This window comes from Necator americanus, chromosome X, assembly GCF_031761385.1.
Source record: "Necator americanus strain Aroian chromosome X, whole genome shotgun sequence".
NCBI lineage: Eukaryota > Metazoa > Nematoda > Chromadorea > Rhabditida > Ancylostomatidae > Necator > Necator americanus.
In genome coordinates, this window is record NC_087376.1 from 3788480 (window position 1) to 3814490 (window position 26011).

At 38.7% G+C, this 26011-nt stretch overlaps 6 protein-coding genes across 6 annotated transcripts; 3 read left to right on the top strand and 3 right to left on the bottom strand.

Annotated features, from left to right (window-relative positions):
* Nucleotides 1-450: 450 nt before the first annotated feature.
* RB195_021422 (uncharacterized protein) lies at nucleotides 451-4583 on the bottom strand (the record flags this gene model as incomplete). The annotated part of the gene is made up of 18 exons (XM_064208151.1): nucleotides 451-525; nucleotides 693-781; nucleotides 842-914; nucleotides 978-1096; nucleotides 1265-1407; nucleotides 1471-1624; nucleotides 1748-1898; nucleotides 2303-2445; nucleotides 2500-2611; nucleotides 2675-2821; nucleotides 2922-3048; nucleotides 3098-3183; nucleotides 3248-3418; nucleotides 3758-3845; nucleotides 3911-4037; nucleotides 4113-4238; nucleotides 4329-4433; nucleotides 4514-4583. The coding sequence occupies 18 exons, from the start codon at nucleotides 4581-4583 to the stop codon at nucleotides 451-453; spliced, it is 2106 nt and encodes a 701-aa protein (XP_064064032.1).
* A 1713-nt stretch (nucleotides 4584-6296) lies between these two features.
* RB195_021423 (uncharacterized protein) lies at nucleotides 6297-8641 on the bottom strand (the record flags this gene model as incomplete). The annotated part of the gene is made up of 4 exons (XM_013442046.2): nucleotides 6297-6359; nucleotides 6431-6607; nucleotides 8232-8447; nucleotides 8507-8641. The coding sequence occupies 4 exons, from the start codon at nucleotides 8639-8641 to the stop codon at nucleotides 6297-6299; spliced, it is 591 nt and encodes a 196-aa protein (XP_013297500.1).
* Nucleotides 8642-9873: 1232 nt separating this feature from the next.
* Nucleotides 9874-11601, top strand: RB195_021424 (uncharacterized protein; the record flags this gene model as incomplete). Its single annotated transcript, XM_013442047.2, has 10 exons — nucleotides 9874-9921; nucleotides 9993-10049; nucleotides 10107-10169; nucleotides 10251-10391; nucleotides 10450-10511; nucleotides 10611-10700; nucleotides 10771-10871; nucleotides 11087-11238; nucleotides 11297-11422; nucleotides 11494-11601. The coding sequence occupies 10 exons, from the start codon at nucleotides 9874-9876 to the stop codon at nucleotides 11599-11601; spliced, it is 948 nt and encodes a 315-aa protein (XP_013297501.2).
* Nucleotides 11602-13043: 1442 nt separating this feature from the next.
* Nucleotides 13044-15026, top strand: RB195_021425 (uncharacterized protein; the record flags this gene model as incomplete). Its single annotated transcript, XM_013442048.2, has 7 exons — nucleotides 13044-13232; nucleotides 13399-13476; nucleotides 13539-13643; nucleotides 13702-13853; nucleotides 14488-14674; nucleotides 14738-14820; nucleotides 14927-15026. 7 exons carry the CDS (start codon nucleotides 13044-13046, stop codon nucleotides 15024-15026), a joined length of 894 nt encoding a protein of 297 aa, XP_013297502.2.
* Nucleotides 15027-15807: 781 nt separating this feature from the next.
* RB195_021426 (uncharacterized protein) lies at nucleotides 15808-20437 on the bottom strand (the record flags this gene model as incomplete). Its single annotated transcript, XM_013442049.2, has 16 exons — nucleotides 15808-15916; nucleotides 15978-16098; nucleotides 16168-16498; nucleotides 16555-16651; nucleotides 16960-17075; nucleotides 17138-17310; nucleotides 17396-17532; nucleotides 17586-17713; nucleotides 17852-17942; nucleotides 18313-18469; nucleotides 18530-18599; nucleotides 19317-19440; nucleotides 19508-19628; nucleotides 19701-19761; nucleotides 19819-19961; nucleotides 20284-20437. 16 exons carry the CDS (start codon nucleotides 20435-20437, stop codon nucleotides 15808-15810), a joined length of 2133 nt encoding a protein of 710 aa, XP_013297503.2.
* A 343-nt stretch (nucleotides 20438-20780) lies between these two features.
* On the top strand, nucleotides 20781-25807 carry RB195_021427 (uncharacterized protein; the record flags this gene model as incomplete). Its single annotated transcript, XM_064208152.1, has 19 exons — nucleotides 20781-20872; nucleotides 20956-21043; nucleotides 21108-21251; nucleotides 21303-21441; nucleotides 21520-21632; nucleotides 21715-21873; nucleotides 21928-22037; nucleotides 22102-22234; nucleotides 22525-22635; nucleotides 22790-22905; nucleotides 22988-23129; nucleotides 23186-23279; nucleotides 23346-23491; nucleotides 23662-23769; nucleotides 23845-24002; nucleotides 24061-24262; nucleotides 25243-25325; nucleotides 25392-25578; nucleotides 25712-25807. 19 exons carry the CDS (start codon nucleotides 20781-20783, stop codon nucleotides 25805-25807), a joined length of 2421 nt encoding a protein of 806 aa, XP_064064033.1.
* Between the last annotated feature and the right edge of the window lie 204 nt (nucleotides 25808-26011).

Genomic DNA, 26011 nt, shown 5'->3' on the forward strand with positions numbered 1-26011 from the left:
ATCCATGCCTCACAACAATGGCTACGAAACTTCGAAGAACTACAGCAACAAAAACATAAGTGTTCATTTGAAACAAACCATTATTAAGGAAATAACAAAATAGAACGACATGCATTAACGAAAACGACGAGATTCGGCAGTAGTGAGAGAAACGAGGCGAATAAGTACTGAGTAAGTAGCAGTTGAGGCAAAAATCACACAAATGTAATGAAGCTCTTGCATAGTAGAACCAAAGCAAATGAAAGGAATCTGACTGCCATGCAGAATACCAAACATCTCTAATGCATAACCCGAATGTGAACAAAACTGCAGAAAAATCACAGAAACATGAAAGCGAGTGAATTTAACAAGACTAACTACGGTACTAAAGAGCGTTAAAGTTCTTGGTAAAATATAATAATAAAGCAAAACCCTATGAAAACCCTAGTTATTTCTGAAAACTGAATAATGTTAATGAATTTGACGTACTACGTCAACTGTTCGAACGCGTCCTGCTCGTCTAGTTGATGATATCTCCCTTCCATCCTAAAATTCGTAAAAATTCACTTTTAAGTTTCATTTCATTTACACATAGATTCGAAAGGGAAACTGCAGGATTTATAAGAAAAACAAGTAAAAAATATCAACAGAAGAGTGCCGTTTCTATAAAACAATTGATAAATAGATACTGAATGTAAATACATAACACTTACAGCTCTCTTAATGCAGTAACCAATTGGGACCCAGACAGCAATTGATAAGAACACGATTATTGCCACGATATTTGATTGGATAATCGGCCCTAAATTTTATGCAACTAAAATAGGTGTTAACGGCAAAAACAAGGCAGGCAAAAACCAACATATACGGCTTCGATCACTTAGAACGTTCAAATGTCTAGTCACATAATCGGCCACCTCATTTACGCACTTGGACTAAAAGAAGTGATGAGACTCACTAAATAACTCAATATCAATCTTTAAAAAAAAAAAACTAACCTTCCTACAATAACCCTGAGCACACCATGTACCATCAACGAGATCAGCGGCACCAATTTCAGGTTCACAAAGTCCTGTACCATTAACATCACGACAACATCTACGACAGGAGAGATGAACTGAATGTAAAAGTAGGTTAAGTTCGGCAAGTACGTAGGCAGAAGAGTAGAAAGAGACGTAGGAAAAGTCCCAAAAGAACACTATTACAAAGACTGGAAATTTCTCTACGAATAACAAGTGCTAAAACTAAGCCTGTAGAAGTGGAATGAAAAGGTGACTTCACTCACTTTCTTCACAGATACAACTCTTTTTCGCAATACTTTGTCGTTCGCAATAAGGAAGACACACTCCATCTTGACATTCACCGTCTTCGATGCAAGGAGAGCCATTCGGAATTGCTGGTGCTGATGGACATTCTCCGGAATGACCTCTACAAAAAAACAAGACTTTCGTGGTATTTCAGAATCAAAATTAGGTCCACAGAAGAACGTACGTGCAGAAGGACGTTGCTTTGCACTGAAGAGGATCTCCAGGTAGACAGACATGATTAGCAGGATGGTAGGAGCATGCATCACTACAACATGGTTGATTGAATGGAGAACACTGAGCTGACGGAGCAAGACGACATTCATTCGTGCAGCAAGTGCCTAAAATACTGTCATGATCCCTAAGGTAAGCGAAAATAAACATCAGAGCAAAGACGAGAATGAAAAATTGTCCTCGAAGCTCTGACTTTGAAAGTGAAATTTATGAAAACATACACTACCCACCATTATTCATGAAGAAATTCCCTTCATCACATTCTTCGCCTTCTTCCACGACTCCGTTTCCGCAAAATGATGCTTTTTCTGGTTCAAAGCAGCGATGCCAACGACGTTCAAGCATACGTCGAATGCTTCTTCGAGAGCATGGAGAAAATCGCTGCAAAATTTGCACTTAGTTTTTTTTTAAAGAAAGGAGGTACGATGTTAAAGCCAAAATTCGCGAATTCAAGACAGGTATATCAGCTTATGTTAAAACCAAATTTGATGAATTCGTACGAATGGGACTTCTTGATGTCACTTCACGAAAATTTGAAATTTTTAACAAACAAAAGTAAAAAATAGAATTTAAAGGGAACAAGTCGTCTTCTTTCAGTTTCTATGGAATTCCAGGAAAAAGTGAAATAAAACCGGTAGATCGACAACAACTTCTTCGATGCGTAAATAAATATACACAAAAGAACAAAAACGAACAGAGGAAGAAAAGTGAAGGACAGTAACGTTGCTCTTTAATTAAAAAAAAAGAAAGAAGGCACTCAGACTTAATCAAGGAATAGAACTTACTATGTTATTTGGATCATATCCATTCTGGGCATACATATGCATAATATAGTTGCCGCCTTCAGCATAGTCTGGTAAGCACTCTTCACGACCATCTGCATCGCGATCTAGACCGTCGTGTTGAGCACCCCAACTGTGCGCGTATTCTGTAAGGCGTATCTTAGAACGAAAGCAAGCGGGCGAATTACTGATCCACCAACCGTGAGCGACAACGATTTCTGCCTCCTTAGTTACTAAGGGATAGTCATGTAAGCCAGTATTGCCCATAGCACTCGTAAAAACTGTGTTATAACTGATCTGACGATCAACTACCTCAAACGAAGGAAGAAAATTAGACGATGTAATAAAAAGTAGCACCTGTTCCAAAAGGCCTACATAGGCAGAATCGGAGCAAATCCCTCCTGGACCTCCACGGGTATCTGCGACATAGGCCAGACCAATATGAGCAGAATCAGAAAATGATTGTGCAGTTAAAAGATGAACCAAACAAAACTTTGGTGATCCTTCCTCACGAGTAAATGCCTGGAAGAGGTTCAATCTCTTCTAATGGATCTTTTGAGGCAGAATCAACAAATAATAGCGAGAAGGAGAAACATAAAATGAACAAATATAACAGGCTTACCTCCAAAAGGCGGTTAGAATTCCATACGCCATTATTTGTAGCATCTCTTGAATTATAGTGACCCGGCTGATTCGATGGTTTGTCCAGAATTTTCAATTCCTTGATCGAGAATCCCATATTTACAAACCTAAATAATGGAATAAATACGAGAGAGCGAAAAAGTGTCTACACAGTACCTTCCGCGCTCTATCTCTGTTTCCTCTTGATCTTCATCCCAATTCACACCTGTATAAATTTCATTCACACGTGCTACCATATTTACCTGAAAGAACTACTTAGAAACAACATTGATCCAGAAAAAAAATCGGCTAATGATAATAACTAACAATATATCGAGTTGTTAAAGCTGTATTGTTCTTTCCAACGATCGAAAAGAATTTGTAGTCAGCGACAATTTTCAGGGGACATCGATTTCGAACTTCATTCTCTCTTGGTACAACCTGTCTACGAGCACGAGTGGCAGATTCGTCAACATCAACAACACTGGTGGAGATAGCCTGAAATTTTGCGCTCAGCGCTTTGAATCAGGTCCCTTCATTAATAAATTTTATCATTTGTAATTCTAATCAGCAAGAAGGATTAGTGGAATTCTTAGGGAAGAAATCACTTCAGTTAAGAATTCTCTCAGCTACAAAACAACGCTCAAAGAAAGTAGATCTCTAGCACTGTGCTCTGACAAAAGTCGCTGGTCAAACACATATTTACAGTATTTCTGCTATGATGCAATGGAAAGAAAAAAGGTTACGCTATGAGGATTTCACAGTATACAAGTGGGAAAACTGAACGGAAGAAGCGAAAACTATTTCCCAAAAATTTATCTGGAAAAGGTGAGCTACCTGTAAGTGTACGGGAACACCAGTATGGATGAGGCTACGAAATAACAATGAACTATTCATAGAGTTGGGGCGGAAAACAAGTATATCCCTGGAATGAAGTAGGTTTTTGAGATGAATCCTACAAAAAGGAAGGAAAAAAAAACACACAGTTACCTCTGACCAGCTGTTCTGAAATGAGGTGAGGCTGGTTCAAGATAAACAGAATCCTTGCCAGCAAATATTGATCCAATATAAACGCCAGGATTAACACGTGAAAGCACAACGGCAAAACGAGGATTTCCTAAAGATTATTTTTATAGCTGCAACAAAACAAGCAAAAATAAATCCAAAACATATTTTGATTTTCATAACGCACCTTTTAAATAACCGCGGTAATGATGATCTCGATCTATAGGCACTGAGACGTCATCTCCAATCTTTAACTGGCTGTATGGATCAAAAATATTGGTGCTAGGATTCAGGTAGGCAATATATTGGCGACCTGTAATCAATCGAAAGTTCTCGAGATCACTAAGATTATATTTCCGGAGTCGGAAAATAAAATAAAATAAAACGACAGATAAGAAAATACCAAACGCCGTAAAGGATATCCTACGGACAATATTATCATCAGTATCGTATTTCTCATCTATACGAATAATAGCATAGTCACCCGTCCTTTCACGTAATGAAATCCCTGAATATAACACGAAAATCATGTTTGAAATAGCCGCAATTCAATGATTCTATGTACTGTAATTAACAAAATAAACCAACCTGATATTATAAATATGTAACAATGAATGATAACTATACATAATACTATCGAACAGGTGACATTAGCCATGTGCACATTGATGAGCACACGCCATCAGCATGAAATGTCATCAAAGAGTTTCGTAAATCACCTAACGACATTCTAGCGGACAATTACAGTACGTGCTGATTAGTGGCGCATCACTGTGCAACGTGAACACATTTGTAAGATGAACTTTACAATTACAGTTGTTTGGCAATATTGAGTCAAGACAGGATCACGAGTGCTAAACGATAGTCAGTTAAGCCAAAAATTCTCCGGATATTCCTAGCATTAATGGGTTTCAAAGACAATTGTCCGTGGGGAAAATTTAGCTGGAGAGGAGTACTCATTAACATCCTTATTTTTGGACGTTCTATCTTACTTTTTTCTCTTAATAATGTTAGCTTATATGTCGTAGATCCTCAAAGATTAATGCTTAGGTCTTAAGGGCCCGATTGATTTAGTTATTTACTTCAAGAATAAGGGCGCCAGCGAGTGCCCCCATCCTAACCACATTTCACCCGCGTCTTTTTTTCCTTGGTTGCTATTTTAGCTCGGATATTGGGTAGATGTGCCCGTAAGAATATCCCTGTGTTCATGGAAAAAAAAGAACTGATCACTTCACTAGAAACCACAGTCCTCAAATGTTTCCTTGTAGTGCAATTCTTTCTTAGTTCCTTCTGGAATCGCAGGATGTCTGCCTATCGGCTTCAGACCTTGCATAATTAGAACTTGTTCAAATCTGCAGACTTTCATTGGCTACTACTACATATTGAGAATCTCATAAACTAGCTAATTTTCGTCGAATCGACAAATCCAACTGTGCTATGAGTAGTGGTACTCATAGAGGTATCATCTGCATTTGAGTGAAGACTCTCTGGTCTTCTGAACGGGTATAAAAGATACCCCCAGTAAAGATCTTCATACGTCCTTTATTTTCCTAATCCCTGCCGTGTATAGTTCAAATAATTACGAATAAATATCTTGGACTTTTGACCCTAGAACAAATGTAGAGATATAAAAAATCTCACTAATCGTAACCGTGTTTTGTACAAATATTTTTGCGCCCTTAAGCACGTTGCATTTTTATCTACTACATCTTGTCTTCCTTAACCACGAAAATTGAATACTTTTTACTGGTTAGAAGGAACTACATAAGCTATCCTATGGATCAAATGCATAGGCTTGAACACTACGCATGGAAATAATAGACACAGAAATATTGCTCTCAATGCTCTCAACTTGAATCTCCTTCCATCTCGGCACTGCATAGGTTAATATCATATAATCCGTTATTTCCGACAACAGATGTGTAATCATAATAAATTTCCTTTTCATCAAATACATGTCACCTCAAACTGAAGGACATTGTGTCACTAAGTGAATAGATTTTCAGACAATTAGACGTAAAAGTTACGATAAACGGTCAAACAACTTTTCCCCAACATCTATGGTACTAATGTCTCTTCACTTCTGCGAGTCACCTACCAAATATCTATTGCAATAAATATGTCTAAAGTTCGAGTCTGTGGATTAACCATTGGTAGGTGTGTGTTTCTTACTATCAACATTGTTTCTAAGAAAGAAAGTGCTTGCAGCATAACACGCCTAGTTAGGAGTCAAAAAAGGAACGCGGAAAGAAGGAAGTCTGCAAAGATGTCCAATATTCCTACGCAGTTCCAAATCATGCATTAAATTAAATCAACGAGAAAAATTTAAATAATCAACAATTTATGAAAACAACAAAATAAAAAAAGAGAGTTATCGTCTGCGGTGAACAGTTCGCTTGACCTTGGGCTTGGGTGGCAGTATAATACCATCATACTGGAAAGAACGACGCAAATAAAATAAAGAAACAGAAAGAGGTGCAAGAATCACTAAAGAGATCAACCAACCTTCTGTTGGAACCACTTCACAGCCTCCTCGCGACCCACACGGTGACTTGGTCCGACGCGACCAGTGGCGCGTCTCTTTTTGGCAACACGACGGCCGGCACGGTCAAGGACCACGTAAAAGTCCATACCATAAATTCCGATCCCTGGATCGTACTTAATGCCGAGATCAATGTGCTCCTAGAAAAGACGAAAGTAACGATAAAAAAGAAAAACGACGAGCAACAACTCGTCACTTTTGCTTCGATTGCTACACAGTTGCAGAATTAAGAGAAAGGAGTTCTTCCTAGAGAAAATTTTGAGAAGCTCAAAATTGACACGGAATCTAAACTCTCTATGGAGACGTCCAGGCTGTGCAATCATACAAATAAAACTTAAAAATAGTTGAGATGAAGGAAAAATAGACTTAGCAGATAGCAAGAGGTTCCTGACACATACATAAAAATCACCATTTTACAATGTCTAAAGAGCAATTTTCAAGTTCATAAACTCTGCAGTTATCGATGAAGGTACACACCGCTGCATGACGTAGGATGAAATCCAGAAAACAGTTGTTTTGAACAGCAGATTGATCACTGCGCACTTATAACGAAGGAAGCAACTCTTCTAACACGTTCGAGTGATGGAATGACACCGCATGAAGTGGATTTCACAACTAGCACAGGTTAAGATTCTTGCTTCATCAGATAAACAGATCAACTTGATGCCGCTGATTAATTTGCTTCCTAAATTCATGGAGCACGTTTCGAGATTGGTTTGATGCATTGTGGACTACGTCCCACAAACAATCCATTGCTGGAGAGATTGTAAGATCAAAAAGTTTCTTGAACGCTGCCTTCGTACTCAGAAAATGGAAAGAGGAGAGTTAAAGAGACTAGAGAAAACCATGGATAAATGATTCGCATTCTTTTTCAAAATGAAACCACCACCTTTTACTGCTTTAGCAAATGAAGAACAAAATTATACAGAATGCTCAAAACGGAACTGGAGCAGCTTAGCACAACCTAGATACAATTGGTTCAAATATTTGTACTTTGGTCTACTTGAAGAAAAACAAATAAATATAAATAAAATATGGGAGCCGCCCATCCTCCTCTATTTAAACTTTGTATGTTTCACCTTATATTCACCTAGAGGCAGCGACAATGAGTGCACTAATCAAACATGTCTATGCGATTATAGAATCAGTGGCGAGAATATTTCAAAATGTTCTTTACTGTTCCAGCTAGAAGCATGGAAGTTATATCTACATACAAAAGAAACCCACTCAAAAGTGCACTGAGTAACTGAATAACAATCTAAGTTGTGTCAAACCCCTCCAAAATGTAGACTTACGAATTCGAAAAGAAATATGAGCTTATTGAGAATTGAAAAACGAAAAAAAAATCAAGAATTGAAAAGCCGCGAGCTTAAGAACTGTTATTTTCTGTAACATTTCTGCCACAAGCAACAAGACTTGACCAATAAAACCCACAAAAAATCGATGTACAGAACAAAAAGTACGGTAGGTAAACTAGTGCAGTAAAGAACTTTTGTAAATTAAAACAATTAGACGCACCACAGTTATCGACAAGTGATATCAGGTAAACTGGTATCAGATTCATAAATTGCGAAGCTCCCTAGAGTATCGTAACGCCGTAAATGTTCGAAAACGAAAATGTCTCCACGAGCAAAATTTCTGGCTAACTAAAACGCCAGACAAAAGAAGAAACTTATATTGGATTAGACCGATCATTCCGAAATCTCAGAAAGGAAATGCGAAGGGGAAGAATACAAATAAACAGTTTGGAAGAATAGCGCGAACCTGGATTCCGAAGCCGAAATTTCCAGAGTCGGAGAAGTTCTCTCTGTATAACTCGAATTCCTTGACCTTCAGACCCTTCTCAAGGATTTCTTCAGCTTTGGGACCACGAACAGTGCAATGCACGGCGATCTTTTCATTCCTTCTGATACCAAACGATCGTACGGTGTACCTCGCCTTTGAGAACACAGGGGTCTGACCAGTTAACTGCTCCAACACCTTGGAAGGAATTGTTCAGCAGTATTATGTATGAAAAACGGAAAATAAGTGCTCCTTACCTTCGCAGCACGAGTAAGTCGATCACCGGACTCTCCAACACAGATATTAAGGCAGAGCTTCTGGATCTTCAACTCCCTCATAACATTCTTCGCCTTCCTTTCGCGGATTTCCGCGAGTTTTTCAGCGTCACCCATGCCTAAAACGAGCTTAAATCTGGAATAACTCGAACGAAGCGACCAAATGCAAAGAAAGACGAAAACTCAAGGCGATTCCTCTCAAAATAACTGCAAAATGGACGTGAATAGCAAGTATAAACCCAGAGAACCGGACGGAAGAAGTCTGCACTTGCCAAAAATCAGGGAGTTAAGAGGGAAGGAGTGCCTCCGATGAGCTGAATTGTTGAAACAATCCAAACCCAAACGTAAAGAAGACTCAATGCTAATGCTCCAAGATCAAAACTTCCAAGACCTCTACCTAGTGTGAAAGAAAAAACTTAGGACGGATTCCAATTTATTTGGACGGAATTCGCATGGCATACTGTAGAAACCCATTCTTGCACCTGCACATCTAACTGAAGGCCGTATTTCTTTGTCTACTGGAGTGGCGTAGAAAAAAATTGGAATTGTATGGGGTGAGGGTATTTGTGAGAGGAATGGTGTTATGTGGAGGAATGTGGCTTGGATTGGAGTTTAGCTGTTCGTTTGTATTTCAAATAAGTAGCTGGACTAATAGTAATGGCTTGTATGGATGCACTAACGGGATGAGGCTCCACAAATCCCTTCGAATGTCCTATTTGATCATTTGGAGGAGGAAGAGGAGTGGAATGATTAAATTCGTAAAAAAAGGTAAAAAAAAACCGTAAATTCTAGCCGGAAATAATCAAATCTAAACGGGATCATAAATGAAAGGTTGTGACCAACTAAGTAGGAGGATTTCAGGCAGGGATCTCGCCTTGATAAACCCATTTTGCATCCTATTTTCTATTTTTTTTTCGAGTTTTCTGCTTAACTTCATTCGTTTTTTTTGAATTCCTTAGTATGGATTTGATTTATACGAGGTTCTTCGTGAATTAGCGCATATCGCGGCGATATCCCATCGCATTGCGGTCGCCGCGGTAACGGACTCTAGAGAGTTTTCATATTGTTTTAGTGTAGTAGTCGTTTCTACAGTGAAGATCCTTGTAGTAGTTCATCACCAGGCATCGGCTTCTATTAAATATTTAAGCATTGTAATTTATTTTTAGGTCGTTCACAAATCTGAAAGGTTATTATTGTTGCCGATCATTTTTCCGCGCGCGGTTGTTCTCGTCGCGTTGAGTTTCATTGCAGTTGCAGCGCTAGTTTTTCTTTCTTTTTTTTTTTCGTATGCGGTTTTTGCTTCTTTTTTTTGCTGTTTTTTTTTTGAGATTTTTTTTTTGTATTTTAGAATGCGTGTCTTTTCTTTTGGACGAACTCTCTCGACAATTTCTGGAAAGGTAAGATTGTCAGTCTACATGGATTTCTTCAGTAAAATCTTGAAGAATTTTTTAATGTTCCCTTTCTGCAGAGACAGCCTTTCAAAGTTGTTGAAGTTGGTGCTCGTGATGGTTTACAGAACGAGAGTGTTAGTCAATTATTTTTCGTTTATCTGCGACTTGATAACACATCATTTTTCTTTAAGAAAATAATTCCTACTGAAGATAAAATCGCTCTTATCAACAGACTAAGTGCTTGTGGATTGAAGGTTGGTAAAATCTGGATGGATGTTAACCATTTGCATCAATGTTATGTTTCTGTTTGAATTTTTAAGTCAGCAAGATTTCAGAGTGTAGAAGCGACCAGTTTCGTATCTCCCAAATGGGTTCCACAAATGGGCGACCATCAAGAAGTAATCAAGAAAATTATCAAGTTCCCAAATGTCTCTTATCCAGTTCTCGTTCCTAACCTTGCAGGCTTGGAGAATGTTGTGAGTTATTTTGATGTAATGTGAAAATAAAAGCGAAAATTGTTCCTTTCAAGTTCAGCTAAAAAATGGGCATGTCAAGGAAATTGCCGTGTTTGGCGCAGCATCAAATACTTTTTCTAAGTAGGTGCGTTCTGAAATACTTTAAATTTTTTTCTTAGTATGTTAAGTGCATTGAACACCATCACACCTTTCATTCCTCTCATTTTCTTTTGTTTAAAGAAAGAACGTCAACGCAAATGTAGAAGACAGTCTTAAAAAGCTTCAGGAGGTTACCACAGCGGCACTAAAAGAAGGTCTCAGAGTTAGAGGGTAAGAAGATCATTTGTAATTTTTACTTTAACGACTATTCTAATTTATCTATCTATTTTATCTATCTTAGTTATGTGTCCTGTGTTATTGGATGCCCTTATGAAGGTAAAATTAGCAGCGATGTGGTGGCACGAGTTACTGAGGCTCTGTTGGAGGCAGGTTGCTACGAAGGTAAGGCTTAGAAGCTTTGGAAGAACCCGCTTTCTTCCCAGTTTTGGCATTTCCAGCCTAGGGCGGGAAACCAAGATATTGTATACTAATTTAATTTTATGTAGAAATATGATTGCTAAGTGCCTGATGCTGTCATTGTAATCTGCTTACATTTCGTTCAACCTTCTCAAATCTGCAAATCCTTTCGCTTCTATCTCTTTACCGTTCGATTCCAGTGTCTCTGGGCGATACGATTGGTGTTGGTGGTGCTGGATCTGTTTCATCCATGTTAGACACTGTAATACGATCCGTCCCTCCCAACAAACTAGCAGTACATTTTCATGATACCTATGGTCAAGCGCTCGCGAATGTGATTATTGCCATAGAGGTACAATTGAATGACTTTTTCCCTTTTTTCGTGAATATTTTTACTCCATTCTTTATAGAAAGGTATTCGCGTTGCGGATTCTTCAGTGGGTGGACTTGGAGGATGCCCATACGCTAAGGGAGCCACCGGGAATCTCGCCACCGAAGACTTGGTTTATATGCTCCACGATTTAGGCTATGAAACGGTAAATTGCACAGTGATTTATCATTCCATACTATTTTTCCATGGGATACATGCAAGAGGATATAAATCTAGGGGATCGACTTGGATAAATTGGTTGAGACGTCCATGTGGATATGTTCCAAAATGGGACGCCAAAATACCTCTAGGGCAGCGAATGCAATCAATGCGAAGCGACTCTAATGATAATCCTAGTTCAACCTTTGTTACATCCTTGGATTACCTCATGGAATTGTGTAATAATTTCCATCATAAAAATTTATCTTGTAAACGGGGTATATTTGCAAGAGCACGATTGTCTGTTCATGCTGGATTTGTGCAAGCTGGACTTGGGATTTGTTGGATTTGTGTTCGAGATCCTTGTATGAGACTGCGCATTTGTCTTATATTGTGAATAAACATTCTGATCAAAACATTGTCATACTCTCCTGTTCTCTGCTCCTTTTTACATTGGAGCGTTATCGTCAGATTTCCAGTGCGATTTTTACAAGGCTTTTACATATTTATTAGTATCGCAAGGCATGGGCATGATGTTGATTTCGGACTGTTTCCAGCCATCTACAACATCTTCAGAATTGTTAACAGCTTTGTCTTGTGAAAGGTCATAGAACAATGTTCAACAACTCTATTTCTAGACCAAGCAATTTCTCATTGAGATTTCTGTGCAGAGGTGTATTATCGTTGGATTACTGGCTGTATGCCAACAAAATTGATCGCTCTTGACAACATTGACATTGACAACACCAGCACACACCTGCGATCACCTCAGTTGATTTCTACTCAAAAGATTTCTATCACATCAGTTACTCAACAAATAAATAAATCCAAGAAAGCTTCGACTTCTAAGACGTCATCCCCTCAGTCTGACTAGGGCCTTTTAAAGTGTAACAAATAATCTTTTAATAGGAAAACTGCTGCCAGAGAAATCAGAATACCTGATAAGTGGCAGCCTGAAGTAATTACTTCCCGCATCTACAAAACGAATGGAAACGCGCTCTATTCGACAACACCATAGCGCTGTAGGACCTTAGCTGCGCATTCGACGTTCTTCGCAGTCAAATGCTGAAAATTCATCTGTGAGATTATGCACATTTACATGTTCTTTGTTCAGTAAGTTTTCCAATGAAGACTGAAGCTTTAGGGAGATTGTGGTTTCTACTGATTTGTGGTAGTGTGGACGTGTTCCTAACGTAATGTCGGTTGTTGTAGGCTTCTGGATTGGTTTATTTGTTCCTCGGACAGTTCTCTTCGTTATTCTTATGTTTTCATTCACCTGGACATAATTCTAGTTCCTCTCTTCTTTTACTCTCTTCGATTCTTAGCTCCTATTTCGGGGTAGGTTTTTTTTGTTCGGGTAAAAGTTGTGAAACTCCGAACGGCCGGGTGAAGATGGGTGTTACATGGAACTTCGAACTTCTGAGATTTCGAGTAGTGGCGGAGATGTGCCAGAATTTGTTAGGGTTCCCTTTGATTCTGTTGTATTGGTATTTATTCTCTTGCAAACATTTCGAGGGTTTTTTCAATTTCATTTCGCACTCTTTTTAAATTGTGTTTTTGTTCGAGATTCCATATTTTTGCTTAGAATCTGAAGAGCATTTCATATGTTGCTATTCTTCCAGGGTACTATGGGTCTTGTCAAGGTCGTGAAGAACAAGGCTTATTTTAAGCGTTATCAGGTTAAATTAAAGCGACGAAGACAAGGAAAGACCGACTATTATGCAAGGAAGAGGCTCACTGTTCAAGACAAGAACAAGTACAACACACCTAAATATCGTCTCATTGTGCGATTCACTAACAAAGACGTAATTGCCCAGGTTAGAACCCATGTTTCTCATATTTTCCTTCACAACCCCTTCTGCAATGATAAGGTCTCGGAATTAAATCATTAAACATCTTTGGATAGGCATAATTGTAAGCTTACCTTATATGTGATGATGTGTTTTCAAACGTTGTTTTCCTTAAAATCAGAAAAGGTTTTAGATTGCTTACTCCAAGATTGAGGGTGACGTAATTGTTGCCTCTGCCTATTCGCACGAGCTTCCTGCTTTCGGTATCAAGGTAAGTTTCACATCTTGTGGATAATGCGTGAGGAAACAAGTGAATTCATCATGTTCTTGTAGGTTGGCCTTACCAACTACGCAGCTGGATACGCCACTGGCCTTCTGCTCGCTCGTCGTCACTTGAAAAATCTCCAGCTCGACAAGACCTTCAAGGGACAAGAGGAGGTAGGTGTTTCTGTTTATTCTTGCCCTGTGAGAATATTATCCAAGTGGCAATTTGAAGGTCAACGGTGAGTTCTACACCGTCGAAGAGGAGGATGGTCGTGCTCCATTCAAAGCAGTGCTTGACGTCGGATTAGCTCGTACCACAACTGGTTGCAAGGTGTTTGCAGTTATGAAGGGTGTCGCCGATGGTGGAATCGACGTCCCTCACAGGTTTCTATCTTTGTTTCTACTCGTTTCACTGGCTTGTTAATCTTAGTCATTACCAGTAGCACTGTTTTCACTCATAATGTTTCTCTTCAAAAAGCGCTAAGTCGTCCTGCGAAGCAAAATAGATGAAATAAAGGAAGCGATATTTAAAGCATCTGTTCGTATTGAGTAAATACACGTTGTAGAGAAAGTAGCAGGTTTTAAAAAGATTCACATGGACACACATTAACGAAACGTACACTTTACGTTGTGTTGTGGCGTATGTATTTCCGTTATTTGCGAGTTTTGCTTCTGGTTTGATTTGGTCCGCACCAGAGACAAGCGAGTAACGTACGCGTTTCATAATATTCATAGGTTTACTGAAGTGAACGATTCTAATCATTTCTAATTGCACACGCCGTCTCTGATTGTTCTTTCTTTTTCTTCCTTTTTTGAAGGAGTGTCTTGGAATCATTTCTATATTAAGAGTCTATTTCTGCAGTATTTCTTGTAATTCGTTCTTGATAATAATAATAGTAATTATTATTATTAATGGCGCTATGCTCCGTTTTGGACATCCATTATTCTCCTTCCCCAGTGATAGGCGTTTCTCTTCCCATAGTTCCTTCCTTCATTCACTCATTCTTCTCCTTTACAGCGAAAACCGTTTCTTCGGCTACGACTCGGAATCCAAGAAGTATGATGCTGAGGCTCACCGTGACCGTATTTTCGGAAAGCACGTTGCTGAATACATGCGCTCCCTAAAGGAGGAGGATGAAGATGCGTACAAAAGGCAATTCTCGCACTTCATAGCCGAAGGCGTCACCGCTGATAACTTGGAGGAGGTAACATCATTTGAACATCTCAGAGTAATGTGATGGATTTTGTTATACGTGGATCGTATTCAGATGTATAAGAAGGGTCATGAAGCCATCCGTGCCAATCCTGACCGACGAACTAAGCCTTCCAAAAAGCAAGGGGAAAAGAAGAGGTAATAATGCTGATTGTATCTTGTTCTATTTCGATATCTTTGACCTTGTCAAAGTGTGGTTGGTTGGCAACTTTTACTTTCATTCTGTAAGAAGTTTCTTGAGCAGATGGAACGCCAAGAAAATCACGCTGGAGCAAAGAAGGGAGCGTGTCGAGGAGAAGAAGGCACTTCTGCTTCAACTGAAAGCACAACAAGAAGCGATGTAAACCCCTCAATATGTTATATAATGATAAAGTTGTTGTTGTTGTTATTAGTTTGCTTGAATCAAAATCTTATGGCACTGAGACAATGGGAGCTTTATTGTTAGCGGAGCTTTCATGGGTAATTTTTTAGTATTAGTAAGATTTTAGAAATACGTATTCATAGCATTAAGTTGCGGAAGCAGGATTTATGGAGGTTGAACAGTAGACGTAAGGTCAACAGAGAAATTGATTGCGTACGAGTGCACCGGGTTTTTGTCTGCGTAATGTCATTGTCCTCCCTTGTTTCGTGCAATAAATGCATGCGTTTTCGGAGATAGCACCTCATAACCGTAATTCTACACTAGTTGTTTCGAAAATGTCCAAGTTAAAATGATGTGCCTAGGAAAACGACGCGAATCGATGTCTCTACAAACATAGGATGGCTCTGTTAGATGACAGATTGAGTGAATACCATCATGTATTTATAATATAATGGTGTATTGTAGATATAATAATATAGAATATATACTAATAATATAATACTAATGTGGCTTAGCTTTATACAAATCGATAAAACAACCTAGTCCTTTATTAATTAATCTGTAGAACCCGTGTTATGAAATCGTCTAAGTCAAATTGAGGATATCAAATTAGATCCTATAAAGTTTGAGGCAATGGTAATACGAAAGGACTGAGGTTCTGTGGTACAGATATGGAATATGTTCAAATAGCACGAACACCAGAGTGAATTTCAAATATAATGACTATGTATAAAAGAAAAGAAAAAATAGCCTAACAAATGCTGTTATGATAGAAACATAGTCCATCCATCTTTTGGCAAAAGACCAGTATCGTCATCCGGTTCCGTAACTCTTGATTCTGTTGATCGAGGTGGGATTGATATCCTCAGATCACTGGAATTTTAAGCGAATAATTTATCACATTACTTCCTATGGTTCTCGTGAAAAAACATACCTGAAAACATCTTCCGTTTTCTCCCAAGGAAATACATTTCGCTCTGGTGAAGGTGCAGGAGATTCTTCCTCTAAACCACAAGACTGAAGGCGTGGCGATGTTTGTTCTAATGAAGGAGGACCTATATAAAAGCTTGGCTACAAACTAATTTCAGCTTTAATTCCAGGAGCACAAAAAGACAAGAACTTACCTTCCTCAGAAAAACTGATTCCAGTAGCTGGAAGGTTTCCAGCTACTATCGTTTCATCAACAAAGTCAGCGAAAATATCATAAGATGACTCCTGCATCTCGCCAGCGAAACTGCATTTAGATTCTAAAGGAGCTATTCTTGTCGATTCTTTTCCACGTTTACATGGACTCCAGGAAAGTTCTTCTGTTTCTGGCTCAACACTGGTCGAAGGAATACCAGGTGCAGGGACTGGCAACGCCTGAAGGGGACTCGTAAGAGAAGAATTCGAAATCGAACGCTGTCGTTTTCGTTTTTTAGGAGGACCATCGTTGCCTTCCTCTTCATCGGGCACCTTAAGCGACATTTTATCTCAATTTCACACAATTGGTTTTAGTTGCATATCACTACCTGACTCGAGGGTTGCACTGGGGCAGAAACTTCCTCTTCGGGGATTTGAGGCTGCGGATGGAGATCTCTGGTGGATGGCTTAGGTCCATAAAGACAACTGAAGGAACAATTTAAAATGCAGTGCATCTATGCATTTGTGAGTAGATTTGAAGCGAGAAAAATCACTTAAAAATACAACAGCAGCATACTCGTTTAATCATCTCGGTTATAATGAGTACTGCTTTGGAAAAAATAAACAAGAAATTCCAATCATGTTTAAGTCGCAAGAAAACCGAAACCATGATATCAACCAAACTCTAATTTTGAATTTCAAGAAATTTTAGAACGCCGAATCGGCTCTTGTTGTGTTCAGTAGTAGATGAACCGAGCGTGTCTATTATACTGAAACAAAAATCGAACTCGTACCTTCTGGTGTCCTCAAAAAGCGATCGCCTCAGGAAATATGGATCTACTACGGTGTTTCTTATTTCCTCATTATTGGAGTGCTTCGAAAACATGCCAACATAAGGCCATGAGCGGACCTAAAATCGATGACATTGTCTTGATATATGCACGAGCAAAATAAAGTATACGTTCAACTGACCCATTTCTGGAAAAAAACAGGTGGTTGCCAGGAAGGATCTATGCATTGCATCCTATCGATAATACATTCAACAAAGAGCCGCATATTTACTGTTGGAAGAGTGGTAAGTAGCATATTTTGATCTGTTGGCAACCTCAGGCGACGATAACATGTCTCCAAAATACGTAGTTTTTCTGGAAATTAGGAAAAAGTGCCACAATTAACCTCAATTGTTCCCAACAATGCTACTAATACTAGATATGATTAAAAATAACTTACCTCTAGCTGTTAATGGAAAACGAAGTTGTCGAAATATGAAAGTATTTCTAGTCCGGATAAAAGATAAAATTCGCTTATAGATGGGACATGTATTCAAGTCGAAGCTTTCAACGTCCACTATACCTTTCGTAGACAATCTGAAATTTACGGATCACGAAAAGTCATATATTAACTTCTACCAAACGTTTACCTCTTTGTAAGCTTAATCTTGTCTATGAACTGGGAGTGAACTAACGTGGTGTTCTTATCTATACACTTTCGGAGCGATTTCGTGTAGTAGATCATATCACGTAAGGAAAAACGAACGCAGGGCATAACCTACAAAGGCGAGAAAGATGAAAAAAATGATACAAAGTTTTTTTTTTAAATTAAATCAAGAAGGAAGAGAGAATGACGCAGGGGATGGCCAATGCTTGGTATTTCCACTTTTGATACACAATTCATATTTCAATTCACCTCATCCAAAGCGGAATTCCAAGCTTGATATTCATCGGATTTGTCGAGATGAGCAATAAACGAAACACGTAGTTCTTCGACAATAGTTCGCCTGGAAAATCTAAGGAGAATTACTCAGGAGTGTGTCCTTAAAGATGAAATCAAAAAGGCGAACATTTATAGAAGAGGAGGTGCAAGAGGAAAACAAAGTTATATCGCAACCAAGCGGGGGCTTTTGATAATGTTACTGTCGCAGCAAACTGTATTCATGCATAGGTGGTGTTTTGTGAAAAGAAAAATGGTGGGTAAGATCTTAAGACTTCCACAATCTACATCCAGACATTGTAAACATAAGCCAAAGTATAAAAAAAAAACTGTGAATATTAAAAGCTTTCGCCTAATCACTCCCACATGAAGAAAATAGACAATCAAAAAGCATTCACGTTTAAAAAAAAACTACAAACGTTAGACAAAACACCTACCAGGATCGTTTAATCTCCTTTGCATTTAATGGAGGGAACGCTGGAATTAGCACCGTCCAGTTGAAATCCCTCAAAATGGTTTCTAATTCACCAGGCGAGGACTGCAGAAGCTCAGCAACCTTTGCGTGTGAGAGAGAGGATTTCGTTAATACTGTTTCTGGAAACAAACTGTCAAGAACAAATTATCTATATTGCAATGTAAGAGATGATAAATTACCGAATAGCCGTCTATATCTCTCCTTGTTGAGAAAATTTTTCGTCAAAATATTGGGATCGCGCGCAACATCCTGTAAAAGTATGCATTATAAAATCAGTAAAGCTACTGTGACGCCATTAAGGACAAGTTTTCGCTACTAACTAGTTATTAACAATCATATCTATCAAGATATACGCTGAAGAGCTGTTACTAGCTACGTCAAACTCCTCGAACATGTCGGTCAAACTAAGCAACATCTGGAGCACCGAAATTTCAGTATAGCATGCAAAAGAGATGATAAAAAAAAGAGGAAAGAAATGAAGGCAACTAGGTAAGGAGTTTTGTTTTTATTAAAAACGAAGAAGAAGTCAGTTACACTGATTTATTCATGTAAGTACCATCATAGAAATGTTAGAAGAAGTAACAAAAATGCTTGAGCATATAGCAGCAAAGATTTATTCGAAGTAAAAGAGAATATTTTTAATTTTGTTAAACTCCTACTGATAGTGCCCATCCTCTAGACTTCAAAATGTTTTGTAACTTTTCTCTCCTCTTCTAAGAATATATCGAAATCAAAGAGAATTTTTCATCGTATGGACGGCACGTTTTGCTTAAGATGATTCTACTCATAGGCAACGTAATTCAACCAACGACACCAAGAATCTGTTCAAAGTAACAGAACTGAAGTACACAGTCATCAACTTGTAAGATCTTGGTGGTACGTAAAAAAAACTGTCCGAAAGAAAAGAAAAAACAACGAAACATTTAGTCATGATGAATAAAGAGAGAAAATACTGAAAAAACTCACCTCTACACTCCATCCTCCCTTCTCTAAACTTCTAGTGTAACGATGCATGATGTGCTGTAAACGATTCATGGATATACCTAACGCACATGCTATACTGGATTTCGATTCCCCTTGGAGAGCTAGCCTGGAAATCATACAGTTCAATAAACAATAAAGGAAAACATAGCACGTTAGTAACGAAAAGGGCATACTCGTTGACTCGTAGCATTGTTTCTAACGAGACCTGGGAAGGATACCCTACGTAGTAAGGATCAAAAATAGTGCGAATTCGAGACTGTATCTGGGCAGCACTTCTGCATTCCAGTTTACGACCTAAACTGACAATTTGAAAGGACAATACTAGAGCAAATAATTAATAATAACAAATAATAAGTAATAACATACACAAACGAGGCCACATCCCCAATCCAACGAGGTGATCATTCTGCTTTCGCTGATGTTTTGCCTGCAGCAATTCATTTGAACAGTTAGCTGACAAATTTTGCAATACTGATAAACTCACCGATTCTAAACTATCCACAAAACCAGTATAGAAACGTGCATCCTCATAGATAAGCCCGTGATCACGAGCAAAGGAACGCCAGTTCTTTCTTATTCTTTTATCTTCCTCAGGAGAGAAGCGTTCTCCACGAGCTAACTGAATCCCTTGAAGAAAATATTCAGAAGAGGTAATATAAATGACTAAGAGAACCCAAATAAGTTTTTTTTAAGCAGGTTAAAGCCTTCATCATAAAAAAATCTAGTTGCAGAAAATAGCCAGAGTAAAATGTAGTTAGGGAGCCACAAGGCCGCGCTCTTATTTCTGGAGGTTCTGGAAATTGATAACTAAATTAGTAGACTAACTGTGTATCACCCCCTCAACATTTTCCCCAATAGCTTTTCCCGAAAATTTCGTTGAACAAGGTTGAATCCATAAGAAAAAAAAGAAACTCAAGATCATTGAAAAAAAGGAACAATGGCAGCTTACCATACTCCAACAAACGTTGAATGTGGCAGTCTTCGAGAGGCACAGGGGTCTCATGATGGAACAAATACCCATCTTCCGTAAAAACCCCTTCATGTGGCATATTTAATGCAGGCCAAACAGCGTAATTCTTCCAGCGAACGCGATGGCGAGGCATCACGACTGGAACAGCTCATTCACTGGAAATGTCTAACCACATCTCAAGGAGCTGACACTATTGCAACAGACTGTGACCTGTTTATTTTGATTACAAGCTCAGACAACGAAAAAACGAAAACACCAAGGCAACCATTCTATTCCATCGTTGAGAACGTTCAAAGAATTAAGATAGCCGAAACTTATGATACACTGTCTGTGGCTGAACTACCGCCATAACGAGACGCCTGAATTTATAAATGGTATGAGTAAGTAGTTATAATGCCAGATATGTCGGAGATTCGTCTTCTCTGAACTGTTTTTAGAGATGCTAACCTCATTTTTAGGGTGGTTGTGCTCGTGGGATGCCTGAAATAGACCCTCTCATCCATAATGCTGCTCCACCGTCGTCATCGACACCGTTTTTCCGACGTCCAAGAGCGATTTCCTCCAGCAGGTTCCTTTATCTTCCTTTCTTAATGTTGTACTTAATATGGCGTTCTCCATTTTTTACTAGTATGATCGATGCATGGATTTTAGTCTTGATCCTTACGAAGATCCGGTTACTGGGCTAGAAAGAGTCGCTTCATTTTCGAACGTTAACAATTTGGCCCGACGAAGAAGAGAGGTTTGTACGGTGTATAGATTTCAATGTTGTCTCTGCTGTGGGTTCCATGGATGTGCTATGTTAGGATGAAGAGCAACTTCGTCGTCGAAGTCAAAGGCATCCTGAATTAGAACAAGAACATGCTTTGTCCTCAAAATATGAAAGCTTAAATTATGAAGTCTCGGAGAATCAATTGTACAAGGAAGAGGAAGCGGATCCAGATCATCATGTACGTTTTGCTTTGGTGCTTTTCTATCGTTTGACTTTAAATTTACTTTAGGTGCGATTATGGCGTCGTTCGCGCAATCGTTGGATTGCATGTTTCTTTATCGGAGTGTTTACTGCGCTTGTAGCCACTGCAATCGATATTATGGTGCATTACAGCCAAGAGATCAAGTTCGGAATCATCATAAAACGATGTGGGTATGGTAGTTTAGTAAGAATGTAAGTGATGCTTCATAAAAATTCTTCCGATGTCTAATTATTATATTTTCCAGTACTATCGAAATGTGATAAAGAAACTGAATTAACTGGTGATGGATGCATGTGGACGGTGGAAGCAGCATGGATGTGTTACAATTGTGTCCTAGTTGGAATAGCTGGATGCTTAGTGAGTCGATTAAACTCTGACATAAAATTTTTCTTTTCTTTTTGGACCAGACTCTTGCCGTGGAAGGATCGTTTAGTTTTAGGTCATTTTTTGGGCTCCAATTGCTGGTGGTTCTGGAATACCTCAGATAAAATGTTTTTTGAATGGTATTCAAATACCAGAAGTAGTGATGCTAAAAACGTTAGTATCAAAAGCCATAGGAGTTGCATGCGCAGTTGGTGGAGGTCTATCGGCTGGAAAGGTGTGTTTCCAGAAGTTTCTAATTTTTTAGTACTATTCGAAATATTTGACTTAGGAAGGACCGATGATCCACTCTGGAGCCGTTGTTGGTGCCGGTCTATCACAGGGCCGATGTCAGTCCATACCATTCGATACAGGCCTTTTCAAGGAATTCAGGAATGACAAGTAAGTGCTTATTCATTTAGAGATTTGCCGTTTTTTCATCATATGACGTGGTTTTCTTCGTCAGGGAGCGGCGAGATTTTGTTTCGGCAGGTGCAGCAGCTGGAGTTGCTGCAGCTTTCGGTGCTCCCATAGGTGGTGTACTTTTTTCTTTAGAAGAAGGTGCCAGTTTCTGGAATCAGAATTTGACATGGAGGATGGTGAGTTCAATTTAAACTAGGTTGATTACTTAATGTATTTGTGTTTTATTTAATCTATTTTATTTGGAAACCAGATAGATCGAAGCTAATCGTTTCTAGTACGTACTGCCAATGTTGTTCCTGAGGTTCAAAAGTTATTTTGTAAGACTTTGATGAAAATTCTAAGAATTGCTCATGTTTACTAAGTTAGGACACCTGTGCAGGTGGTGGTGGGAAAGGAGGCTGGTCGGACGGAGTGTATGATCTTTGGTATTTCGGTCCAACCGCTATTCTTCACGCTTTCTTTGCAGTTTTTCTCAGCTATGATCTCTGCGTTTACTGTGAACTCCATTTTGAGTTGGTTTAATGGTCGTAGTGGCTGGCTTTCATGGACAGGCCTAGCTAATTTTGGTGTTTTCGAGGTAAGTCTTCACATTCTTGTCTTATTTATACTTTCTGTTCCCTCTTTCCGTGATATGACCGAAAAACTTTTGTATCCTACATGACCAGATATATTTTATAGATTATTCGAACTCATCTTGTTTTTTTACGCTACTAGAATATTACGCTTTTCAGAACAAGAATTACAATATTTGGGAAATTCCATTCTTTTTGGCTATTGGAGTCATTGGTGGTCTAACAGGCGCATTGTTTAACCACCTTAATGCAAAGCTGACCGAGTTCAGGAAGAAGTCTGTTTCCAAAAATATCTTCCTATATCTTTGATCTTAATAATAATCATAAATAAGATTTTTTTTCTTCAACAACTTCCAGATATGTGTCAAATAAGTGGCAGCGTCTAATGGAATGTTTGTTAGTAGCTGCTATGTCAGCATTTACTGGCTTTATTACTCTGTTTCTTGTTGATGACTGTCAGCCTGTTGGTGTCAATCCGAACATAACTGAAGTTAACCAGGTAAATTATTCATTTAATTGCAAATGCGTATTTAATAGGAAGTAATCATACTTTAGATGTGGTGTAAAAAAGGAGAGTACTCTGCTGTAGCGAAACTGTTCTTCCAGAATCCCGAGGAAAGCGTCAAGTCGCTTTTTCATAGTCCTATCAGTTAGTGGCTACTACCCGTTGTTTTTGAAATTCTCAGTGATTTCAAATGATGTTTTTGAGATTTAGATTCATTTCGACCGTGGACTCTCTTGATTTTCTCGATTGAATATTATATGTTGACACTGTGGACGTTCGGACTTTCGGTACCAGCAGGAGTATTTATCCCGGCAATCTTGACAGGGGCTGCTTGGGGACGACTGTTCGGAATCGGTGTTGGACGAGCGTTCCCAAATATTTTGAGTTATTTCGGTCTACGTTGCTAAATTGATTATTATTTTTGTTATTTTAAGACTTCAAGAGCACATCTGTTTGACATACATAATTGCATCAGTTTGAACCCAAATAGTATATTGTAATTCCTGATAAACTGCACTTTTTTCAGACGGGAATCGATCCCGGTAAATATGCTCTAGCTGGAGCAGCTGCTCAATTAGGAGGTCTTGTAAGAATGACCATATCACTCACAGCTATTATTATGGAGGCAACAAAGGTACTCAGGTCTATCTCACCGTTCCTCTTATGGTTCCTCAACGTTTTTTTGGTTCCTCCTACCATTCAGTTCTAGGACATAACTTTCGGCCTCCCGATCATGTTGGTTTTAATGATTACGAAGTGGGTTGGAGATATATTCAATGAAGGACTATATGACATACATATCGATATCCAAGAGGTCCCGATTCTAGGATGGCATCCGCCGAAAATGAGTCGAAACATCCTAGCAGAGTAAGCTGAAAGAGCGTTTGAAACATTTTGCCTTGGTTACTCCCAAATCTCTTTATAGGAAGGTTATGCGCCCGGATGTGGTTGCAATGGAACGTCGTGAGCGTGTCGCTCGAGTGGTTGCTGTATTACGAACCACGAATCATCATGGCTTTCCTGTTGTGGATCGCATCGAAGAATCCACACATTCTTCGTTGCCTGATTATGGACACCTAAAAGGAATGATCCTCAGATCTCAGCTTATCACTCTTTTGGAGAAACGAGTGAGTTTTGTTTCTTCTGCACAAGTTGTGGTTCCAATCCCCTCATCGTTTTTTAAAGGGTTTTCTTGCTCACAGATTTCTTACGGGGAGACCCCTTCTCATTGTTTTTATTTGAAAAAAGTACTTAGCTTTCATTTGGTTTTTCTTTTTTGAAATTTCGAAGTAATTTGCCTGACATTAGCTTAATTTAACTGCTTCGACTAGAGCTCCTGCGGAAGCCCTGCCCTACAGTCATCTGCCGTGCTTCATCCACAGATGGGGCTGAGAGACAAGAAATTGTATTTATCGTGCAAAAATTGTTATAGACATTCTGCATTTCTGGGGTGAAGGTTGCTCGGCACTTTTTGCAGTCAGGGAGAAGATTTAAATCAGAAGGGAACACAGAAAGAAAAGAAGAGATAAACTAAATTAAGCTCTGAACAAGTTTTCTCCTGGAAACAAGGTCCTCTCAAATTATCAGGAAAGATTAAGGCCCTTTCTAGCGTGTCAACTAAGAATATGAGGCGAATGAAACCGCTCGATCTATTCTTCTTATAGTATTTTCTACCTCAATTTTGGTTTCTTCGATATACTACAGGGAATTTGTGCAGCTTCAGAGAAATTTTCAAGATTTTTACGGTCAGAATCTCAAAAACACCAGACAGCCCAGTTTTCTCACTTTAAAAAATAGTATATATATAGTATATATATATATATATACTATAAATATTACTATATATTACATAACATATATATATTATGTAATAAAATAATATAACTCCACATAAAACACATTCGGATACCAACTTTTTCCACTCTTACTTCAAAACGTTGTTTTAGCGAAAATGTATGTTGCATGTACGTAGCTTCAGTAATCAGACTTTTATTGATTACCTTGTTAATTCTCCTATTGTTTTGTAAATTATTGTTGGACCTCTTTGATACGTTTCATTGATCATAATTGTGGCCATTTTTTATATGTGTTATGTATGAATTTTTAGGTCTTTTACTCAGAAATGGAGGGTTTTGAAGGCATAGGTCGAATGGGCACAGTCAAGCTGAGCGATTTCTTTGATGAAGATGTGTCAGTGGACGTTTTTATCATGCGTATTCGTAAACGTTATGCATATCTCGATATACTCGTTTACAGACAACAGGACAAACCCGTTGACTCAATAGGTTTGACCATATCGGATGAGCAGTGCTGGATAGATTTGGAGCCATTCATTCATCCACATCCACATCGTGTGCCTCTGAATGCTTCTCTCCCGTTCATCTTCCAACTTTTCCGTGGTCTTGGCTTACGCTATCTGGCCGTTGTGAACGATGAAAATAAGGTCAGCTCACAGCCCATTAATTTTTGTTTTCAACTTTCAATCATAACTTTGACCCCTTCAAATCGTCTGAGAGACGACGTGTCGAGTGAGCTCAGCTTCTTCTTTACTGTATAATTGCATTTTATCTTTTCAGCTCCGTGGTATAATCACCCGAAAAGACGTTGCTAGGTTCCGAGAACGAAGATCGAATAAAAAATACCAAGTTCACGAGTTGTACATTGCTGAGTAAAGTTCGTATTAAATTGCTAGTGCTTTTTCTCGTGATTTCGCTAGATGTCTTGTTAGTGGTTCCCTCCACTGTTAATAGTTTTTTTTTTCAAGTTTCTCATGTTATTGATGGGTAGTCTCAATACTTGTATTAAGAATACTTGTTTTCTTTACGAGATTACATATTTTGTTGCCAATGTACTACTCACTTGTACTAGCACCTCAT